At 38.8% G+C, this 24,809-nt stretch overlaps 1 protein-coding gene across 1 annotated transcript in view; it reads left to right on the top strand.

The window, feature by feature from the left end:
- Positions 1 to 24,809, top strand: part of Man1a2 (mannosidase alpha class 1A member 2) — a 183,784-nt gene that overhangs the window by 111,573 nt on the left and 47,402 nt on the right. The window contains exons 7-8 of the mRNA XM_004667515.3: positions 1,040 to 1,163; positions 4,449 to 4,542. Of these exons, the coding sequence (XP_004667572.1) occupies positions 1,040 to 1,163; positions 4,449 to 4,542 (218 nt within the window). The remainder of the gene's footprint in view (positions 1 to 1,039; positions 1,164 to 4,448; positions 4,543 to 24,809) is intronic.

The raw sequence follows: 24,809 nt of genomic DNA, 5'->3' as shown, positions 1-24,809 counted from the left end.
GGACATTGCTGTTTCAAAGGCTTTATTGCAAGGGTAGGAATACTATATGTTAATTTTACTAGTGTCTTTCCCACAGCATAATAGGTACCGCCTATTTGTAAAATAAAGTTGTTACATACTTACTAAATTCATTTTCCTGCATTGATTGACACTTTTAGCCACAGTTTCAGTGACAAAATACAAAATCCTATCATATGATTTAAAACATTGTACTATGTCCTGCATAGATGGTAGTTTATTCTCAACACAGGTCAGTATAATGTATTGACTGGCTGTATACAAGAATAGTACAGGAGCATATAAAATGGAATCATTTTATGAAATTCTCTAGTTACAAGAAAAGCTGTCTTTGATGAAGGCTAATAATGTGTATTGCAAGACCACAATACCTGATACAGAGAAGTTGTATAGATTTTGTTTTGCTTACAAAGCAGATAATAATAGGTATTTGTATTATAAGTAAGCATTAAAAATTACAAATATAGAGCTGGGGATAGTGGCAATGCCTTTACCCAGCATTCTGGAGGCAGAGGTAGGAAGATCACTTGAGTTCAAGGCCAGCCTCAACTAGAGTAAGATCTTGAAAAGACAAAAAAAAATAAAAATAATAAAGTAATACTGGGCATGGTTGCACATGTTTTTAAATCTCATTACTTGGGAGGCTGAGGTAGGAGGATCACTGTGAATTTGAAGCCAGCCCAAGACTACATAGTGAATTTCAGGTCAGCCCACTGTGCTAGATAGAGCAAGACCCTACCCCCACCCCCCCCCAAAAAAATCCAAATTTGTAAGAACACTAATGAAAAATGATTATAGAACTGAGTGGTATACTGGAAATGAAAATATATTTAATACCTAGTTTTTATGTTGCTTTGATTTTTGTAAAGCACAGCTATTTTTCATTCAGATTTTTAATAAAAAGTTAAAGTACAAATTATTCAGGTAGTTATAATTTCTAAGAGATCTATTTAAAATATAAGTGTTCATTTAAAAAGTCATGATCTTTTCCCAACCCTGTTTCTTATTTCCTTTCATTCAGTGGAGTAGGACGGAACTGGGGCTGGGCGTCTGCAGGTAGCAGCATTCTGGCTGAGTTTGGTACACTGCACATGGAGTTTGTTCACCTCAGCTATTTGACAGGCGACCTGGTTTACTACAAAAAGGTTAGTTTTTTGTCCACTTTTTCTTTTTTCATTTATTGCAAGAGTCCTTTTAGATTTGCCAAAAGACCTTATTATGTTTTAGGGCTCTGGCTTCCTCATTTTCTTCTTTTTAAATTATGCAGAACTGTCTCTTTTGTATTTAGAGCATATTTAAAATATTTATTGTTTGGAAGGCTACAACCATTATTATGTCTTAAAAAAACTCACTCAGTGGTTCGGGATCTTCCTAGTTAGCACTGCTGTGACAAAAACGAAATGAAGGTTGACAAACCGAAAAGGAAAAAGAAGCCGTCAGTTATTTAGTAATTACCTACGTGCTAAGACAATGTACAATTTTTGCGGAGAAGGAAAGGGCCTTATTTTTGGTGGGTTTTGTATCTGTGCTGTGAATCCTGACCTTGCACATGCAAGCATGCCCTCCACCACTGAGCTTGCTGTTAACCTTGACCATCTGCATTTATTTATTTATTTTTTTTTAATTTTTTATATATTTATTTGAGAGCGACAGACACAGAGAGAAAGACAGATAGAGGGAGAGAGAGAGAATGGGCGCGCCAGGGCTTCCAGCCTCTGCAAACGAACTCCAGACGCGTGCGCCCCCTTGTGCATCTGGCTAACGTGGGACCTGGGGAACCAAGCCTCGAACCGGGGTCCTTAGGCTTCACAGGCAAGCGCTTAACCGCTACGCCATCTCTCCAGCCCACCATCTGCATTTAAATGAACTAGTGCCTGTGCAAAACACAGGTCTCACCTTGAACGGAAGGAGATGATTTATTCCAGTGCCAAATCTGAATGACCATGGTCCAAGAACAAGATTCAGGTGACCCCAGATATCATGTTCCAATATGGTAAAAGTTTAATGAAGTTTTATGTAACAGGACAACAGAGTCATAATTCAGGTCACCTTTTAAAGGTTGTTAGAAAAGTAGGAAAGTCTCTGCCTTAGGCCTCAGATACCATGGGATGATATTCTTGGGCTTTGGGCTGGTGGAGCTAGTGATCCATTTAATACATTCCAAAAGGATTTACCTAGTGTTCTTAACAGTGTTAGGTCAAACACAGGGGTGAGCAGTGAATGGCTATTAAAAGGTCTAAAGATAGCTCAAGATAACTTAGCTCTGGACCTGTACCTGCAGCATCCCACCCTCTTCCTTATTAGTTCATCACCCTCATGGAATTGAATACAGGTGTAGGTTCTTTTTAGTTTTGTCCTGAAAAACTCAATTTATACTAGAAAAAGTAGTTTTTTTATATAAAACATCAATATAAATAGTACAAATCATTAATATTTCTCAGTATCAGCTACAAAGGACAAGGGTTCAAGAGATGGCTCAGCAGTTAATGTGCTTGCCTGCAGAGCCTAACAACCTGGGTTCCATTCCCTAATACACATATAACACAAATTAGAAATATGAAAAGATATAAAGCTTACAACTTTATTAACCAACATTGAAGAAGATCTAAGTAAGTGAGGAAAAGGTCACAGGCTGATGGACTTGAAGAAATATGCTGAAATGCTAGAAGAATACATTTGAACAGGGAATTCTACAGACAAACTGTGTTTTCCTGCAAATTCTGGTGAGGAATGAATGACAGATTCTTTGAGGGCAGTGTTCCATTTCCCTTCTCAGCTGGTGAGGAAGTAAAGGCTAAAAACATACTTTCATTCTGACTCTGTCTTGATCTTTCATGTCACAGCTTTCTTGTGAGTGGCTGGGTTAAGAAGAACATAATGAGGACTGGATAGATGACTTAGTGGTTAAGGTCCTTGCCTGCAAAGCCAAAGGACCTAGGTTTGATTCCCCAGAATCCACGAAAGCCAGATGCACAAGGTGGTGCATGCATCTGGAGTTTATTTGCAGTGGCTGGAGACCCTGATAACCCCATTTCCTCTGTATTTGCCTCTCTGTGTTTCTCTGTTTCTTTCTCTTTCTCTCTCAAATAAATAAATATTTTTTTAAAAAAAGAAGGATAATGAGAGCCAGTGTAGTGACACAGGCCTGTCATCTCTCCATTTTGGGGCTGAGGCAAGAGGATCATACCCATTGATTTAGGACCAGTGTGGACTGCATAGAGAATCTGAGGTCAGCCTTAGACTACAGTGCAAGACCATGTCTCAGAAAGTAAGGGCTGGAAGTTAGCTCAATTGTTAAATGGATTAAGTACTCAGAGCCCATTTAAAAATGCTGGATGTGGTAGCACACCCTTGTAATCCCAGCGCTGGGTTAGTGGATACAGACAGGTCCCTGGGATTTGCTGAACCATCCAGAATATTCTAATTGGTGAACACCAGAGCCAGTGAGAGCATTTGTTCAAAAAGAAATAAAAAATGTGGATGCTGTTCCTGACAATCCCTGAAGTTGTCTTCTGGCCTCTACATACAGGTATACACATATAAAAATTAAGAAACAAACAAAGAGGGAGAAAGAAAATGATTAATTCACACAAAAAATATAACAGGTTAAGAATATAGAGATTTAGGGCTGGAGAGCTCCACACACATGCATCACCTTGTATATATGGCTTACATGGATCCTGGGGAATCAAACCTGAGTCCTTTGACTTTACAGGCAAACGCCATAACCATAAAGACATTTCTCCAGCCCTATTTAATTTTTTTTAAATAAATTTAATAAGAATTTTAGATATAAATACTTTCAGTGGTATGTTGTCCCCCTCCTCTCACCTGAAAGCACTTATGAGTGATACTAGCTGATCTACAGGTAAGTCAGAATGAGCTCCTTGGAAAATCTCCAGTCTCCTGTTAGATCTTGATTTCCCTTCCCTCAGCCTCAGGAAGATCTTTCTTGGAATTAAGAATTTGAGAATTTAGATAAATGTATTCTGGGGATGATATTTATAAATCCAGTTTGGATTTTTTATTTATTAAATTCAAATTAGTGCTTTTCATAAAAATTTTATCATTCTATTTCCATGAAATGATTTCTAATCTTTGAATATATTCAGCAGATACTTAGGAATATTTGTGACTAATGTTTCTGATGATTATATCTGAATTTGTAGACTCTTGTGATATAAAGGACTTTCTGAGTGCCTTTTCTTTGTATTTATTACTGCTTGATTTTTAATGGTTATATGTCATCTAATAAGCATAATGAGGCACTTAATAAGACATGGAAGTCCTTCATGACCAACACACAGAAAAAAGGCAGAGTGTAGGTGTAGGTTTGGAGTTTGGGAGTGGGAATCAGAAAGCCTAGACTATATAGTAAGGCTGGGTTGCATTTTTCTTGCTAATTTAACTCTTAATTTTGTTTGGATTAGGTCATGCATATTCGAAAACTACTTCAGAAAATGGATCGTCCAAATGGTCTTTATCCCAATTATTTAAACCCAAGAACAGGGCGCTGGGGCCAGTGTAAGTATTTCTAGTATAATTCATACCTTGTTTAAAAAGTTATTTGTAAATGGTTTGCTTGGTGTAGTGAAAGGTACACTGTGCAGAATAAGAACCTCCCAGTTCCTGTGTTAACTCTATGATCTAGTGTGTTACTATTGGTAAGTTCCTAATATCTTGTAGCTTCAGCTATTCTACATGTAAAATGGAAACATCAATAGCCTTTTTCAAAAGAATATTTTCTTCAATGTATGTGTGAATTCTTTGCTAAAATATATTATGGCAATTTACAGAATTATGTATAGTAGTTCCTCATATCTCCAGGTAAATAAGAATAGGGCTTGGGATAAGTACTTGCATGAGGAGTCTGAAACACAAATGCGTATGTTACATGATTGGAGAAGGCAGTCATTGCCCGTGGATAGATGCTACCTAGTCACTTATTTAAGAAGATACCATGGCATCTGTTATAACCACTCATGTGCCAAACTTATACTTGAGACTAGAGATGATGGAAGAATTAGAGTTTGGCCTGAATTCCTGGAGCTCCTCACAGTCTGGCAGGATAGACATACAATTGGAAATGGTTGGTATAATGTGGTAAACATTGGAATAGAGAAATGTACAAGTTGTTAATGTAAAACTGGCAGAAGTGATTCTTCTGCCTGATGGGAAGGTGTTTTCCTTGGGGGTGGGGGCTAATTTTCATCATTAGAGTTTTAGAATTCCCCTAGGTAGGGATTAACTCTTAAATGGTAAATATGCATGTGGAAATGTTTAATTTTCAAATTTAGTAAATAAGGGTTCTTACAAATGCTATCCTTAAAAAAACATAAAGGGCTGGAGAGATGGCTTAGCGGTTAAGTGCTTGCCTGTGAAGCCTAAGGACCCCGGTTCGAGGCTCGGTTCCCCAGGTCCCACGTTAGCCAGATGCACAAGGGGGCGCACGTGTCTGGAGTTCATTTGCAGAGGCTGGAAGCCCTGGCATGCCCATTCTCTCTCTCTCCCTCTATCTGTCTTTCTCTCTGTGTCTGTCGCTCTCAAATAAATAAATAAATAATTTTAAAAAATTTAAATAAAACATAAATATCTACTTTGCCTCTAATAACATATGTTTGGGTATTTTTGAGACTAATTAAATTATGATGATATAGTAAATGAGAAGTAAAGGTCACATTCTTTTAACTTTATGTGTTAAAAGCACTGCTAAATCTTCCAGTGAAAAACATGCTAATCTGAGTACCAAGAGCTAGAAAGTGTTTGTCCTAGCTTCTCTTTCAGAAAATTGCACTTTATTTTATAAACATGCAAGTTGGACCTGCTTGATGTCTTTTTATGTTGTGTCTTTCATAGAATAGATTTCAGTCTTGATTCTGCTCATATGCTCTTCTTTCTCCTCAAATATTCATGTAGCTTGCTTTTTAGGCTGACCTGGAATTCAATATGTAGTCTCAGACTGGCGTTGAACTCACAGCAATCCTCCTACCTCTAATTCTGGGATTAAATAAAGGCAAGTGCTGCCACACCTGGCTTTCTTTATTTTTGAAGAAAAATATAAGATCTAATGCCTAGACTGGATAGAAATATTTTCTGAATATTCAGAACTTAGGGAACTGCATTTGTAAAACATAAGTGGAGTTGTATTTCTTTTTGTTTTGCCAGAGTGGTGTATTTTGAATTTGCTCACAGTCAAAATTACATATGCATATACTTAATAAATATCACATCTAGAGTTTATTCTCTAATCCCAAGTATATATGGATAAAGTTATGCATTGCTATAATTTTTAAATAGGGGAATATTGGATACAAAATAATGAATAGAACTAAATTATTTGAAATCCATACATCATGTTATTCATAAAAATCCATTACTGGGCCTAGGTTTTGCTCATTGGAAAAGCAATTACTTAGTATGTGTGAAGCATGGGTGTTTTACCTCCTATAGCCCAACACCTCCCAAAATTTTTATGTATTACTTATGCAAACAGTTGTAAGGTATGCTATATTTCTACAACTATTAAAATAAGATCTTTATCTCTGTCTGTCTGTCTGTCTAAGTAGAAACTTTGTATGGACACAACATATACTGGTACCACCATTTTCCTCCCTGCCTCCATTCCAAGATGTTTTACTTTCAGTTAAGGGATAATCTCTGAAATATGTTTGTATTTTTTGTTTTTGTTATTAATTGTGAACTTCACTATATTTAAATTATTTTTTAATTACATTTGTACCTACTGAGCAGTGCAGTTTTTGGAAATTCTCTGATACATATGGGTTAAATAAAAATTATAGTCTGGGGCTGGAGAGATGGCTTAGCGGTTAAGCGCTCGCCTATGAAGCCTATGGACCCCGGTTCGAGGCTCGGTTCCCCAGGTCCCACGTTAGCCAGATGCACAAGGGGGCGCATGCGTCTGGAGTTCGTTTGCAGAGGCTGGAAGCCCTGGCGCGCCCGTTCTCTCTCTCTCCCTCTATCTGTCTTTCTTTCTGTGTCTGTTGCTCTCAAATAAATAAATAAATAATGAACAAAAAAATATTAAAAAAAAAAATTATAGTCTGTCAGCCTGGGCTCAAGTGAGACCCTACCTCGAAAAAACAACAAAAAGAGAAAGAAAAAGGTGCTGCTGGGGTGGAAGAGGGAAGTCTTACCCGAGCAAAGACCCAAATGCATTGCTGTAACAGTCCCAGAGCAAGATCTCTGCAAAAGTCAGCAAAGCTATACTTTAGAATTCATGCTCCGCACATCTAGACACCTACCCCAGATGTCCCAGACAATCAGCCTGGCTCAGAGAAGGAATCCAGCCACACCTGGGCAGGGTACCCGCTCAAGGGAGATCTGACTGGGGCCAGGGCAAACGCTGAATCCCACAACTGAAGCGGGCAGAGTGAGCTGAGATAGGCGAGGCCAGCTGGGCTAGGTGTGGTGAGGGTGTAATGTAAGATCATCCTACGATACCGCCCTTAAGTACCACGTCCTGTTTAGCCAGATCTGCCTACTCTGGAACCCCCACAGGAGGATTGCTGTGAGTTTGAGGCCAGCCTGACACTACATAGGGCATTCCAGATCAACCTGGACTAGAGCAAGACCCCCTACCAAAAAGAAATTAACAAGTGAGTTTCCAAAACGTTGAAAAACTAAAACTTTGGGCTGGAGAGATTGCTTAGTAGTTAAGGCACTTGCCTAAAAAGCCTAAGGGCCCAGGTTCGATTCCCCAGTACCCACATAAACCAGATACAGAAGGTGGGGTATGTGTCTGAAGTTCACTTACAGTGGCTGGAGGCCTTGGTACACCCTTTCTCTCTCCCCTCCCTTTCCCTCTTGAATAAATAATAAAATTTAAAAAAATAAAAATTATAGTCTGGGCTAGAGAGAGAGCTTAATGGTTAAGGCTCTTGCCTGTGAAGCCTAAGGACCCAGGTTCAGGCCTCCAGGTCCCAAGTAAGCCCAGTGCACAAAGTGGTACATGCATCTGGAGTTCGTTTGCAGTAGCTGAAGGCCCTGGCATGCCCATTCTCTCCCTCCCTCCCTCCCTCTCTCTCTCTCTGTGTCTCTCTCTCTTTGTCTCTTCTCTCTCTGCCTCAAGTGAAATTATGGTCCCTCCTAATGTAGTATACCATGTAGCCATTAAAAGTACTTGACAGATAAATAAGACAAATCCAGAAGGATATTTTGAAACAGAGGGAAAGAAAATATTCATAAGAGTGGAAATCAGAGTATTATCTGTGGTTTTCTCTGAATGCTTTTATTTTCTCCTTTTCGTCTACCTGTATTCAGATTTGATAGTGAACATCTATATTACTTTTAAAATAAGATTAAAACATTTAAAAATAAAAATATAAAATGCTTTCTTCCACAAGAGTCCTTCTGAATACTGAAACAGATCAGACTCTGGGACTCACCTGCCTTGCAGTGACCAGCAGCACAGCACTGCACTGCATTGATGTTGTCTTAGATGATGCAACCATCACTTTCTTTCTTCACATGAACAATGATTAGGGAACTTAATAACCACAGAAAAAGGAAGGAAGCTGAATTTGTACCATCTACAAAAATAATTTGAAAACAGATGAAAGAACCTGAATTTAAGAGCCTAAATATAAAACCTTTAGAATGAGCAAATTACCATGCCTGGATTTGGCCAATACATTCTTCAGCATGACACCAGAGACATTGGATAAATTTTATTGTATTAAAATTAACTTTCGTGCATCAAGGGACATTACTGGGAAAGCGAGAGAGCCTATAGATTAAGAGAAAATACTTGCAAGTCACATACCTGATAATGGTATATTTCCATAGGATATGAAGAAATCCTACAAGTCAACAAGAAGCTAATACAGTTGAATAATGAATAAATAGTTATTTCCTCCAAGAACATATGCAAATTAATAAGTAAATGGAAAACACACTTATTGCCAGTGTGGAAATGCAAATCAAAACCACAGTGAGCAAGCTATGGCTTCATAGCTATCATTGTGCTATAATAAGCACAGAAAATGTTGACACAAATGTGGAGAAATTGGAAAACTTGCTGTTGCTGGTGGGGATGTGAACCCTGTAGGCACTATGAAAATCTGGGAGTTTTCCACAAGGTAGTCATGGAATGCCCACATGCACAGTAGTTTGGCTTCTCTGTCTACACCCACATGAATAGAACAGACTCAAGATACTTGTCTGCCAGTGTTCATGGCAACTTTGTTCACAGTAGATAGGAGATGAAATTAGTCTGCTTTCTTTTAGATGTGAAGGCTCTGTTTTAAGAGTAGCAACTGGAAAAGTAGTCGAACCTTTCATGAGGTGAGGGTTAGAGCAAAGTAATTAGATAATCGGACTCCTGCCCTTAGAAGGAACTAATACTGTTCTTATATAGTAAGCTGGTTTTGATGAAAGTGAATTGTTACAGTGAGATCACCTCATATGGTTGCCCCTCTTGCTATTTCCCTTTGTGTTTCTCTGTTGTAGACAGAAACCCTTCAGAGCTGAGCAGATGCTGACACCATGACCTCAAATCTCCCAAACTGTGAACTAAATAAGCCTTACATGTATTAGTCTTAGATTTTGGCATTTTGTTATAGCAGCAGAAAATGGATATAATCCTAGTATCTAACAGTAAATGAATAAAATTACAATGAAATATTACTCAGCATAACCAAGAATAAAGTTCTCATACTTATTACAACATAGTTAAAATATAGAAGGTATGCTAAGTGAAAGAAGTGTTGTGGTTACCTTTGCATTGTTAGAACAGAATACCTGACCAAAAGCAGCTGATGTGAGGAAAGTTGCTTAATTTGGCTTACAATCTTGAGGGAAGCTTTATGACAGCAGGGGACAACATGGCATGAGCAGAGGCTGGACATCACCTCTGCCACAGTAGCTGGCAGAAAGCAGTAAAGAGAGTGAGCTTAGCTCAAGGGGGAAATAGGGCTGTAACACCCCAAAGAGCCACCAGAAACACATTTCCTTCAGCAAGGCTCCATCTCTCCATTTGCCACCAACTGAGGACCAAGCATGCAAAATACATGAGTTTATGAAGGACATTTAATTCAGACCACCACAACCAACTACAAAGAGACAAATAAATGATTCTACTATGTACACAGAATAAACAGGTTTATAGACATAGAAAGAGTAGAAGTGAGCAGAGGCTTCCGTAAAAGACAAATGGAGCTTACATCTGTAGATTATATGTGTAGCCTTGGATGTTAGAGGCAGAGATAGGATTGTGAATTTGAAGCTAGCCTGGGCTATATGTGGGACCCTCTGAACAAAACCATACAAGCAATGCAAGACACAGAAAGTAGAATACAGAAGAGAATGAAGAATTATTGCCAGTGCTGTAGTTGGTGAGGAATGAAACAGTTTTGAAGGTGGAAATGATCATGGTTGTGTAACACTATGGGAAGAATGAATTTTCACTGAACAGTACACTTTACATAGTTGACATGGCAACTTGAGTGTAAAATAGAAAGTACTGCAATGAAACTTTTAATTAAAAAACATAATTTGTTACTTTTTTCTCCACAAAATATATTCAAACTACTTTAATAAATCTACTCAGCAGTTATTAATACTGAGAATAGATAGAGCTGCTCACTAGATACTAATACTGAGAATACATAGAGCTGCTCACTGGATAATAATACTGAGAAAACATAGAGAGCTGTTCACTGATTACTAGTGCTGAGACTGCATAGAGAGCTGCTCACTGGACACTAATACTGAGAATGCATAGAGAGAGCTGCTCACTGGACACTAATACTGAGACTGCATAGAGAGAGCTGCTCACTGGACACTAATACTGAGACTGCATAGAGAGAGCTGCTCACTGGACACTAATACTGAGACTGCATAGAGAGAGCTGCTCACTGGACACTAATACTGAGAATGCATAGAGAGAGCTGCTCACTGGGCACTTAATTCTGAGAATACATAGTGCTGCTCAGTGGATACAAATATTGAGAATACATAGAGTTACTACTCACTGGATACTAATACTGAGAATACATAGAGTTTGGTCACTGATTACTAGTGCTAAGAATGCATAGAGAGAGCCAGTCGTGGTGGCGCACGCCTTTAATCCCAGCACTCAGGAGGCAGAGGTAGGCAGATTGCTGTGAGTTCAAGGCCACCCTGAGACTCCATAATGAATTCCAGGTCAGCCTGGGCTAGAGTGAGACCCTACCTCGAAAAACCAATAAATAAATAAATAAATAAACGAATGCGTAGAGAGAGCTGGTCACTGGATAGAGCAAAAAAGTTGCTCACTGAACACTAATATTGAGACTGCAGAGAGAGAGCTGCTCACTGGACATTAATACTGAGAATACATAGAGCTTTTCACTGAATAATAATAACTGAGAATGCATAGAGAAAGCTGTTCCCTGGACACTAATACTAAGAATGCATAGAGAGGGTTGCTTACTGGACACTAATACTGAGAATGCATAGAGAAAGAAAGTTGCTCACTGAACACTGATACTGAGAATACATAGAGCTGTTCACTGGACACTAGTACTGAGAAAACATGGAGAGAGCTGCTCACTGGCTACTAATACTGATACACAGAGTTGTTCACTGGACACTAATACTGAGAATACATAGAGCTGCTTACTGGATACTATACTGAGAATGCATAGAGAGAGCTGCTCACTGGTTAGTACTACTGAGAATCTCTGGAGCAGCATAGTGGTTATTAATACTGAGAGAATGCATAGAGCCACTCACTGATTATCTCTCCAAAGCCTCTTGATAACCATGTGAACTGCCCGGATATCTCTTTAGCAGCCGCAGTTCTCACTAAATCATGCAGATTATTCTTTTGAATGTTTTTATATATTTGTTTCAGCTTCTGGAAAGTGTATCACATTCTTTTATCATTTTTTAGCAGTATACATCTGTCATATCTATATATAGACTGCAAAACAAACATCTAATTGCACTGAAGCTTAACAATTCAGCTTTGGCTAGCTATGTTGTAATTAGAGTGATGAGAATGTCTGACATGCACATAGCAATCAGAATAATTGCTGGTAATTACTTTCAGGATAAGTACTTGGTAACATAAGTAAAAGAATATTGTAAGTAACCATAATTTAAAGGCAAGTCATTAGTTCTTTTTCTTTTTTTACTTAGTTTTTAACTAATTTTCTAAATACAATGTTTACTTAATGGCATTTAATAATTAAAGTGAAGCAAACACAGGAAAATTTCACACTGACTCATTAAATTGTGTATTACTAAATTTAAAATTGTAGAAAAACAGCAATGGGCATCCTTTTTGGAGTGATAAGACTAATCATGGCTTTCCTGTTTAACAATTGTGATAAATTATTGAACTTTTCTATATCTCTGTTTCTTGACCTGGCTCAATTTTTAAAATCTGTTTTTATGTTTGTTTATTTATTTGTAGCAAGAGAGAATGGGCATGCCAGAGCCTGTAGCCACTCCAAATGAACTCCTAATGCATGCACTACTTTTTGCATGTGGCTTTTCATGGGTACTGGAGTAAGCACATTAACCACTTAGCCATCTCTCCAGTCCCTAGGTGAATTTTTAATATGAACAACATCATGTAGGTCATATTTATAAGATACCATATTTGAAGATGTTTCATATTAGCTTTTATTCTAGAATTTTGTGTAAGACCACTTTAAGAAATAGCTTCTGTTAGACATTTTCCATTAACTTCATGACACGTGATGATTGGTACTTGGGAGTGCTCTAAATGCTATGCTTCCTCTGATTTGACATGCAGTCAGTCAGGATTCAAAAGTTCAAGTATGGAAATCAGACTCCTAGGTGATTAATTCCATATCAGAGACCTCAGGCTTCTGCACACAATGTTTCCCTGGGCTAGCTGCCTAGAAGAGCTTAGCAAGATAGAGTAATAAGTCCAATAAATTACAATCTATTTTAAAGCCCTAATAATAAGTCATAGATAGGTTTAAAAAATAAAACCCACATGTTTCTTGCCTTTGTATAAAGACTACGTCTTGTATTTTTCCCCCTTTTATTTCATTTCCCTTATATTTTTATATTGCTTTTAAAAGTTTCATAAATTCTTTATTAGGCTTCTAACAAATCCAGAAATAGACACATGAGGGTGTATCATTTTAAAGACTCACTGTGTGATGTCATGTTGTTTTGCTTATGTCTTTCCTTCTGTTTTATGCCTTTAGAGTCCCCTTCTGACCACAGTACTAGTTTTCAAGATTACTTTCATATACCTTCTAGCCATAGGGTTATATATTACCTTTTTGTAGTCTTACCTAAATATTGTGTTCTTCTGTAATTTCTAACGTATTTCTTTTTAAGTATTGATTTAGAGTTAAGGCTGTACTTCTTAATTTTGGGCTGCTCAGTGATAGGGTAGAAGTTTCTTGTTTTTTAAAAAAAATTTAAAAGAAATCCTGTGTTACAGGCATAAGTAAGAACCTTACTCCCAAAGAGAATACTTTGAAACAGTCTGATTTACATTGCTCCTGGTTTTAAACATGGAGGTGGTTATATTAAATGATGAAAATGTGTGATGGCACAGCAGTATACCTCAGTGAAAGCAAGCGAAGTAAAATTAGTGTTAAACCAATCAAGAGCTTCCGATCACTAAGTAACTGTTATAAGAAATGGTAAATGATTAGATTATGTGTAAGCTTGTGAGGTTTTATTTGGAACTATAGAATGTACCTATTACTCCTTAGCAATTCTGTAGAGAAATAGTGGCTGCCATCACCCTAATCATTGAAGATAGTGCTGTATCTGTAGATGTAATGAAATGTAACTGACTATATTTCAATACATGTTTCAGTATATAATTTGTTTTTTTTTTGTTGTTTGTTTGTTTTGTTTGTTTGTTTGTTTTTGTTTTTCAAGGTAGGGTCTCACTTTGGCCCAGGCTGACCTGACTTGGTAGTCTCACGGGGGCCTTGAACTCACGGCAATCCTCCTACCTCTGTCTCTTCTGAGTGCTGGGATTAAAGGCGTGTACCGCCATGCCCTCCCACAATATATAAATTTTTTATGAATAACAACTTCTTATGAGATTCATAAGAAAACTTGGATAATGAACACTGCTGACTAAAACGAGCTAAATAATATGTCAAAGCAAAAAAGTTATGTAAGCCTGCTGTAATGAAGGCTGGGGAGGCCATTCTTTAAAGCTTGTCTTCTAATCAGGTGTATGTTAGAAGGTTTGTGGTCCCTGTACTATTGTGACATGCCTAGGGTGGTCATGACACTCATACCTGTCATATGATCTCTCTCCATTGTTAATCTAAGATGAAATAATGATTAATACATATATTTGCTAAGAATTACATGTCTTTTATGTTTTCATTGCTAGAATAATCTGCACAGGAAAGAGAAGTGGCTTTCTTTATTGTGATTTCATGTGGTCTAGTAAACAAGAGGGACAGATTCTTACTTGACAAGGATTTTTCTTCATATATTTTGTTTTCCATTCATTTTGATGAGAATGTAGTACTCTCTACACTATTCACTAATAAGGTTAGTTTTCTGTTTTGTAAAACGTTTTATTGACAACTTCTGTTCATATAAACATATAACATGATCATAATCCCTTCCCATTACCTGCCTTTCCCCCTTCTACTGAATCCATTCTTTTTTTAAAAAAGAAAGCAATGCTTTCTCTCTTTTTTTGTTCATTTATATACTTATTTATTTGAGAGCAACAGACACAGAGAAAAAGAGACAGAGAGAGAGAGAGAGAGAGAGAGAGGGAGGGAGGGAGGGAGGGAGAGAGAGAGGGAGAGAATGAGCGCACCAGGGCCTCCAGGTACTTCAAACGAACTCCAGACGCATGTGCCTCCTTGTGCTTCTGGCTAATATGGGTCCTTAGGGAATCGAGCCTTGAACCAGGGTCCTTAGGCTTCACAGGCAAGTGCTTAACTGCTAAGCCATCTCTCCAGCCCTGAATCCCTTCTTTTTAACTAGTCTGTATTCTATGTTGATGTCAACATTTTTCCCATCCTCTCATATGCAGGTCTTATATAGGTAGAGTTAGCCACTATGAGGCCATGAATGGCAAAACCCATTTCTGTCTGGAAAACAGTATTACAAAGCACTCTCCTCCTTCTTTAGGCTCTTCCATAATGGTTCCTGAGCCCTAGAGAGTATGATAGAAATATCTCACTTAGTATTAATACACCATCATTTCTTCTTAGCAGTGAGTTTTGAGTCTCCTCAGTGGTCAAAGCTTCTCTATCCAAAAGTGAGAGTAGTATTAATATATGGACATAGACAAGTATTTAGAGTAGAGTTTGGTGGGATAATATACCCATTTAGCCAGACAACAGTAGTAGCTTCCCCCCTAGGACTTAGGACTGCTCCAGGCATAGGCTTTTGATTAGGTTTTCAGGACCAGGCAAGAATTCTCTCCCATAAAGCAGATCTCAAGTCCAATCAGAGAGCAGTTGGTTTTCTCTATAATTAAGACATGCCACTGTCATACCATTTGGGAAATTTGGCCTGGTTGTCCAGCAGTAAAGTTTGCTGGTTCATTGCTGGTTAAGACCATTTATGACTTTCCTTCCCCCAAAAGCTGCACAGGTCTTTCTAGCATCCTGACTGCTAGTCAAGAGGGAGGAGTCTTCCAGCTCAGCTTCAGCTTTATTTCTCAGTGACTTGGAGCCCAAGCATATGGAATCTTTAGCATTGGGGTCTTATCAACTAATTCTGGTGGGCAACTAGGAGCTTTGACAATACTCATAATGTTTTGAGAGCATCAGAGGTTTCTGTGACCAAATATTTTATTGGAAGTACCCCCACACGGTTATTCTGCCCAGAATCATTTATTTATTTGCAAGCAGAGAGAAAGAACAGAGACAGACAGAATGGGTGCACCAAGGCTTCCAGCCACTGCTAACAAAATGATTGCACCACTTTGTACAAACAGCTTTACGCGGGTACTGGGGAGTCGAACCTGGGTCCTTAGGTTTTTTAAGCAATTGCCTTAATCATTGAGAAATCTCTTCAGCCCTCTCTATTTTTTTAAATGTTTTATTAGCTAGCTGAGTAGGTTTCCAAATGGCTCAATCCTAACATCTTTAATTTTTCTACTTAAAAAAATTTTTACAAATAACAGTTTTTAATCTTTTATCCCCTTGTCCCTGCTCCCATTACTCTGGGGGCCCTTATTATTGGGGTTATAGTATTCACTGTGGGGTTCTAAAGGCTTCAGTCACTCCCTGTGGAGTATCATTGGTGGGAGACCGTGTTTCAGGGTTTTCCTACCCACTCTGTGCCTCTGGCAGTCGTTCTGCTCCATCTTCCATGATGTTTCCTGAGTCACAGCAGGCCAGTTGGCAGTCTGATTTAGTTCTCTTTAGCCTCTGGATTTCTATTTTGATGGGTTTTAATTGATCATCGTGCCTGTCACCATTGCTCTGGAACTGTTTGTTAGGCTAGCTGTAAGAGCTGCTTCCCCTGCAATTTCTCCTGGTCCCTGGCAGTTGTGGTAGAGTTGGCACGTCTCATGGTAGGCTGCTAACTATCTTCTCGTCTTTTCATATAACATCTTTAATTTTAATTAACCCCCCCCCCATCCTCTGTAGAAATGGTCCCAGTTTCTCTCAATCTAATATTGACTGTGGGTTTGTTATATATGGCCTTTATTATTTTGAAGTATGTCCCATCTATTCCTAGTTTTTCCAAGACTTTCATCATGAAGTCCTGATGGACTTTGTCAAATGCCTTTTTCCCTTCAGTTGAGATGATCATATGATTTTTATCTTTAGGTTTATATGGTGATGTATGTATGTATGTTTATGTATTTATGTATGTTTAACCAGCCCTGCATTCAAAATATGAAACCCACTTAGTCATGATGGATAATCTTCTTAATTTGGCTTGCAAGAATCTTGTTTAGAAAGTCACATTACTGAATCTGGAGCATGCTGTTTGACCAGAGAGTCCCAGAAAGCCTACTGTCTCTTTTTTGCTGCACTGGGGATACTGGAATGTAAGGCAGTGCTTGGCTTTTGACATGAATGCTGTGTGCATTGAATCAAGTCCTTGTGCTTACACACCACAAGCACCCTTATATCTCTTTGGCAGTGCTGTTCTTGTTCATAAATCTTGATGAAAATTTATTCTTTTATCTCACACCCAACTTCCCAGTTCCTCTGGAAATATTTTTTGTTTACTCTTCAAATACACTGGAATCTAGATGCCATCACTGAACCAAGTCACTATCTATCACCTCTATTTCTCTAAAAGAATATGTTGTGAATGACTTGTGAGTGCCCCTCTACAAGGTTCAGGTGGTAAAGGTGGTCACCAGTAGGTGGGCTTTTGTGCAGTGAGTAGATCCTGAGGCCGCTAACCTAATCAGTAGATTGATCTTTTCATGGATCACAATGTGAAGGCATTTAAGAAGGTAGAGGAAAGTAGAAGGAAGGTGGAGCTTAACTGGAGGAAAGAGTTCATTTCAGGTATGCCCTAGAACTTCTCTCTTTTTCTTGTCTCCATCTCACTTGAGGTAAGCAGCCCTGTTCTATCACATGCTCCCCACCACAACTCAGAAACCATGAAACTAAATGAACATAGATTGAAACCTCTAAAACTGAGCCAACTTTAATGTCTTTCTAATTTTTAAATTGTTTTTCTCTAGTTACTTGTAATATTGACAAGAAACTGACCAACAACATCCTATGTGGTCTTACTATTGTGCCTTGGTCCCTCTTCAGTCTATTGTAATCTTACGGTGTGAATTCTGCCACTTACATGACCCCAGTAACTTTCCCTCTTTTGCTTGCTAGAGTAAAGGCTGAAAGCCCTTGTGAGCCTTGTTGGACCCAGCTCTCAGTATCTCTTCTTTCTTTCTGCTTAAGCTCCAGTCATCTCAATTCTTGAATCCATCAACAAATTTTTACCCCTAACATTCCTTCTGTGTAGAATAATCTTTCCAGAGAGATTCACATGGCTCACTCTCTTACTTTCACCAGATTTTAAAAATTCAAGTTACCTTATGCAGTTTTAAAATTTCACTACCACTGTCACTCCAAATACACATTTCTTCCTCCTTGGTGATGGAGATCACAGAAGAGAATCATAATAGCTGGATGTGAAGCCCATATCTGCTGTATTCCAGAGCTTGGTGACCAACAGAGTATCTAACTTTATATCTGAGTTTCCTGGTCTGTGTGATGGGAATTACAGTAGCAAAATATAACCTATGAGGTTATTATGAGGATGAAATGATTTATTATGTAGAAAGTGCCTAAACAGTATCTAGTAGTCCATAATCATTTGCTCTCAGTAGCATTAATCTTAGTAACCAAGTGTTATAGACAGCTTCATGTTGCTGGGATGAACATCCAAACCAGACACAATTTATGGGAGAAAAGGAATTACTTCAGGCTCATAGATTCAAGGGAATTCCTTCAATGGTGGAAAAAGATCCAAGCGGAGAGAAACACCCAAAGAACCAGCAAAAACCAAAAAGCAGCATACACACACAACCAACACCAGCACACACAGCTCTCTACACACAACTGGGCTGGGAATCAGATCCGCTGCCAGTGACACCCTTCAGCAGGCTGGTGAAAACTTTTTTTTTTTTTAAGTTTTATTTATTTGAGCAAGTGAGAAAGAGAGAAAATGGGATTGGGCATGGCTAGGGCCTCCAGCCTCTGCAAATGAACTCCAGACGCATGCACCACCTTGTGAATCTGGCTTATATGGGTCCTGGGGAATTGAACCTGTGTCCTTTGGCTTTGTAGGCAAATGCTTTAACTGTTGTGCCATCCCTCCAGCCCTGCTGGAAACTTCAGACTGGAGTTGAGTCTTGAGAGCAGGCACACATGTAAGCTGAGGAGAGGGTGGAGTCCTGAGAGCAGACACACGTGTAAGCTGGGGAGAGGGTGGAATTGAGTCTTGGACAGACACTACACACACACACACATACTCACGCTGAGGAATGAATGGTGCTGAGTCTCAGGAGTGGAACACAGTAGGTCTAGCTTCAGGGCCTTGGCTTCACCATACTTTGTGCCTGCTCTCAAGACTCAGCGCCACCCTCTCCTCAGCTTATGCTTGTTGATCATCAGTGACTCTTGTGACCACCTTTCCTACCTACCTCCATTCTTTAAACATTCATATTCTCTAAGTGCCTTTATGTCCATTAGTCACAATATATATTGTTTCTGAATCAACTACCATGGCCCAAATCTATTTCATGTTTTCCTAACTCCCAAGTGTATCCCTCTTAAGTTAATTTTCCTTGAATTTCCCTTTACCTGATTGCCTGTCAGGTTGATCCATTTAGATATCTAATTAGCACTTCACATTCAACAGACCCAAAATTGTAATATCGTTCACTTTAAGCCAGCTTCTCCTCCAGGATTTTCAGCTCCAGTGAAGGACACCTTTGTTTGTTTTTTTGGTCAGTTGGAAATATAGACATCATCTCTGATTTTCCCTTCTTGCAGTAAGCACCCTGATAGATGATCAAATAAAGGAGTAGAGTCGACAAAGAATATTATGTTAAAGAGTTCATGATAAGCATTCAAATGCTAAGAAGTAGGGTAAAAGTTACAAATGAAAAAGGAGCACTGGAGGAGAGTGTAGAAAGCCAAAAACAGTTCTTCCTCCTGACCAAGCACAGGGAATGGGTAAATTGATAAGTACAGTTCAGAAAATTGAAGGGCATAGTTTTGTACCCTATTGCCTCCAGGGGTGTATATTTTCTGTATGCAGAACACATTTTCTTCTGCTAAAAGACAGAAGGTAGAACAGTAGGCGACTTATAAAGATTTCAAATGTGTGCTTTAGGTAAGAAGTTGACAGCCAATATTGAAGTTTTTACTGGTGGTGAAACTTGGGGCTAATAGTAGAGGAGACTTGATAGGTCACTTGACCCGAAGTTGGTGTTTTATTGTTTGAGCACAACAGAACAATGAGCAAGGATTCTAGGTATTCACTTGTGTCCTTTCCCACTCAGCACAGGGTCCAGACTTTTGTGGAAAACTGGAAAACTTGTATTGTCAGACCTCTCCTTGTCACTCCTGTGCCCTGTGTCAGCTGAGCATGGCTGATGAAGACAATCATGTTGCAATCACTGTCATCTCCAGGTCCTCCTGATCCCTGCCACACCTTTCACTTTGATTTACTTTGAAGTAAATTCTTTTACTTCATCATTTTGCTTCACTAATCTATATCTCCTTAGGTCTTCATATGAGCTTCCTGTACAACCCTAGCTTTCTTTGGACTATTTTCAATTTTGAAGAAATTTTGGTTGAGTTATATTGTTACTTAAAAAAATATTTTTGAAATGTATGGTATAAGATACTTAACATTTTAAAATCTAAGGTAAAACAAATTAAATTTGTTAGGTTTTAATAGGTTTGGACTACAAATAATTCTTTTACATTTTCTCATATATGTGTGTGTGTATGTTTGCATATATGTATACTTACATATGCATACACATATGCATGCATGCATACATACATACATACATATATAAAGAGAATGAGAAAGAGACAGAAAAAGAGAGAGAGTGAGTGTGGGTGTGCCAGGGCCTTCAGCCACTGCAAACGAACTCCAGAGGCATGTACTCCCTGGCAACATTGTATACTTGTGTCACTGCACATCTGGCTTACATGGACCTGGAGATTGGAACATGTTTTCTTAGGCTTCACAGGCAAGTGCCTTAACTACTAAGCCATCTCTCTAGCCCGCTTTTACATTTTCTTAAAACTTGGTTTATTAAGAAGAATTAATATATAACAAATTGTTTTAAAATATATGTAACTTGGGGCTGGGGAGATGGCTCAGTGAGTCAAAGTACTTGCCTAGAAATTATGAGGTCCAGGGCTGGAGAGATTGCTTAGTGGTTAAGGTGCTTGCCTGCAAAGTCAAAGGACCCCAGATGTGCCAGATGCACAAAGGGGTGCATGCAGCTGGAGTTCGTTTGCAGCGGCTGGAGGCCCTGGTGCACCCATTCCCACTCTCTCTCTGTCTCTACCTGCCTATTTCTGGAACTCTCTCTCTCTCAAATGAATAAATAAATAAAATATTTTTTAAAAAAGAAATTTTGAGGGCTGGAGAGATGGCTTAGCGGTTAAGCGCTTGCCTGTGAAGCCTAAAGACCCCGGTTCGAGGCTCGGCTCCCCAGGTCCCACGTTAGCCAGATGCACAAGGGGGCGCACGCGTCTGGAGTTCGTTTGCAGAGGCTGGAAGCCCTGGCGCGCCCATTCTCTCTCTCTCCCTCTCTCTGTCCTTCTCTCTGTGTTTGTCGCTCTCAAATAAATTTAAAAAAAAATTAAAAAAAAAAAAAGAAATTTTGAGGTTCAGGGAGTGTCTGAGTTCAATACCTGACACCCATGTAAAGAGCTAGGCCATCCTTCTTCAACCAGTCCTATGGGAGCACAGACAAGAGAATCACTGGGGTTTACTGGTCAGCTAATCAGACTGGAAATGGCAGCTCTGGGTTTAGAGAAAGATCAATCTCAGAGAAACAACATGGAAAAGTGACAGAGGACACCAGACATTCTCCTCTGGCCTCTGTACACACATGTGCATACACTATGTGCATATACTCCCCCCACATCAGTATAACTTAACTTATATATCTTAAAACATACCGACACATATAAAAACCATAGCAGCAATCCAAGTAGGGGACATACCACCTCAGAAAGATCTCCTCATGCTTGTTTGGATTCCCTTCCTCACTCTTTCTTCACCCTTCTCAGGAAACCACTTATCTTCTTTTTCATTAGTTTTTATTTTTTACAACCATATATAAGATTGTATTATTTATATGGCTTCTTTCCCCAGTTTAATTGTTTCAAGATTTATCTATGTTATATATATATATCAGTAGTTTTGAGTGAATTTTCATTATGTGGACTAGCACAATTTTTTCATCCATACACTTGTTGATGGACATTTGAGTTGTTTTGACTTAGCTGTTATTTAAAAAAAAAAGCTGCCATGAACATTTGTGTGCTAGCCTGCATATGTGCTCGTTTTACTGGGGTAACTAGGGAGCATTCAGTCATTTGTCTCATATAGTAGATGTGTATGTTAAACTTTTAAGAAACTGCCATTTTTTTCAGAGTAGATATACTATGTTATATTCTCTTCAGTGTTCCTCTGCTTTTGTCCTTAACAAGTATGTGGTAGTAACACACTATAGCTTTAATTTGCACTTAAAAAATGATTGATGGTGAACTTTTTAAAAAATATATTTTATTTATTTATTCATAAACAGAGAGAAAGAGGATGTGCATGCCAGGGCCTCCAGCCACTACAAATGAATTCCAGATGCATGTGCCACTTTGTACATCTGGCTTAACGTGGGTACTTGGGAATCAAACTCTGATCATTAGGCTTTGGAGGCATGCACCTTAGACACTGAGTCATCTCTCCAGTTCCATTACTTCACTTTAAACTTATATACAAGAATCAAAGCAGCACAGTATTATCATAATGGTGGTCAATCAAATCAATATAATAGAATAGAATCTACAAACAAGTACTAACTTTATGGACAACTGGTTTGAGCAGAAGTGTAAAGGCAATACAGTGAAGAAAGGATTGCCTTTTAAATTAATTCTTCCTGGAATAACTGGAAATATATATACATATATATATGCAAAAACCAAACTGACCCCTGTTACGGAAATCAACTCAGAATGGATTACAGATCTAAACATAAAACCTAAATCTAGAAATTTTTAGAAGAAAAACAGAAAGAGGGTAGGAGGATGGTGATGAGTTTGAGGACAGCTTGAGATTGCAATAGAAAATTCCAGCTCAGCCTGGGTTAGAGCGATATCCTACCTGGAAATACCAAAAAGAAAAGAAAATGAAAAAGAAAAAGAAAGAAATCTTTGTAAGCTTAGATTAGGCAAAAAGATTTCCTAGCACTAATACCAAAGAATAATTCATAAAAAAAAGACTGATTAAAAACGGCCTTTATAATTAGACCGTTTGATTTTTTCAACACTATTAAGAGAATGAAAAAGGCACATACTAAGAAAAGATACTTGTCAGAATATTTCTTGTAATGGCTTTGCATTTAGAATACATACCGAAATCTGAAAATGGATCCCCAGTAGCATATAAAAAGAAGCTCAAATCTGGAGAGATGGCTCAACTGTTAAGGTGTTTGCCTGCAAAGCCTAACCTGGGTTCCTTTGATAGTGGCTGGAGGTCCTGGTGTGCTCATTCTCTCTGTAGCTGGATGTGGTGGTGCACGCCTTTAATCCCAACACTCTGAAAGCAGAGGTAGGATTACTATGAGTTTGAGAGCACTCTGAGACTACATAATTCTAGGTCAGCCTGGGTTAGAAAGAGATCCTACCTCCAAAAATCAAAAAATAAAAATCATCAGATAATGGTGGCCCTTTCCTTTTCCCTTCTAAGAGATGGTGGGGATTCTCAGGAAGGTCAAAATTCAGACATCGCACACATGCTGAAGTTGAGCATAAAAGTTTGAGGGAGAGCCAGGTGTGGTGGTGTACACCTTTAGTCCCAGCACTCTGGAGGCAGAGGTAGGAGGATCACTGTGAGTTCAAGGCCACGGTGAGACTACATAGTGAATTCCAGGTCATCCTGAGGTAGTGTGAAACCCTAATTTGAAAGAACAAACAAACAAAGAAAAGTTTGAGGAAGGAGTCTTGAATGTTCTTCAATCTAGGCCATGAGTAGAAGCATCCCTTTTAGAGCAGTTTATCTCATGTGAGAAACCTTCATGGGGAAATGATTTCCCTTCTTGCTATTCGAATTCTTTCCCCTTCTCAGGCAGTTTTCTCATGCACATGCCCTGCTCACTGTGCTGAATATTCAAAGGGAACCCTTTGCACATCTCTGGGGTTCTCTTGTGCAAATTTCTCCTGTTTTGTACACTGTTCACATAATTACAGCTTCACTTGTTCAAATTACAGGGGACCTCCTGAACCCTGCCTCACTTCACCATCCCTGAGCCTCTGTCTGAAAATTTTCCTGGGACAGTAACTTGTGGCAAACAACCTTATCTTGTTTCTGTATCATTGTCTTCAGAAACCATTGTTTTATGTGTTTTGTTAAATATTTTTGTTTGCTTTTAAATTGCATGCTAAACCTCATACCAGTTCTTGGCCAAAAGCACAGATACAGTCTTTAGTTAGTTCCTGGTACCTTTTGTGTGTATGTGTGTGGTATGTGGTATATGTACGTGTATGTGCCCTTGCAGCACCCCACACAGCCTATGGGTAGGGGTTGTTTCTCTGCAGTGCGGTAGCCATAGGGGAACATCATGTGGTTGGGTATCCTTCATTGCTTTTCTATGTGATCTAGTGTTTTGAGCTGGATTTTTTTTTTCACTAGTTCCAGAGTTTGTGGGGTTCTGTTGATTCTCGGGTCTCTCCTCCCCCGGGGAACTGAAATGACAGGCGCACCTGTCCATGCTTGGCTATTTTACATAGGCCAGTCTCATGCCCTCATGCTTGTGCAGGAAGCTCACTTAACTACTAATCCATCTCTCTGGCCCCATAGTATCCTTTTCTCCCCTACTTATTGAGTATTATGAAAATATTCTCCACCATGCTGCCCTCTTTTTTTTTTAGTTGGTTGAAATACACAACACACACACATTTTACCTAACACTTGTCCTGAAATGTTATCCTGATCTTTTTATTTTAGAAATATTTTATTTATTTAGAGACTGAATGAATGGGTGCACCAGGGCATCTAGCCACTGCAAATGAACTCCAGACACTTGCACCACCATGTACATCTGGCTTATGTGGGTTGTGGAGAAATAAACCTGGGTTCTT

Source organism: Jaculus jaculus, chromosome 19 (assembly GCF_020740685.1).
Source record: "Jaculus jaculus isolate mJacJac1 chromosome 19, mJacJac1.mat.Y.cur, whole genome shotgun sequence".
In the NCBI taxonomy this organism is placed as follows: Eukaryota; Metazoa; Chordata; class Mammalia; order Rodentia; family Dipodidae; genus Jaculus; species Jaculus jaculus.
This window is presented reverse-complemented; position numbering and strand designations above follow the sequence as displayed.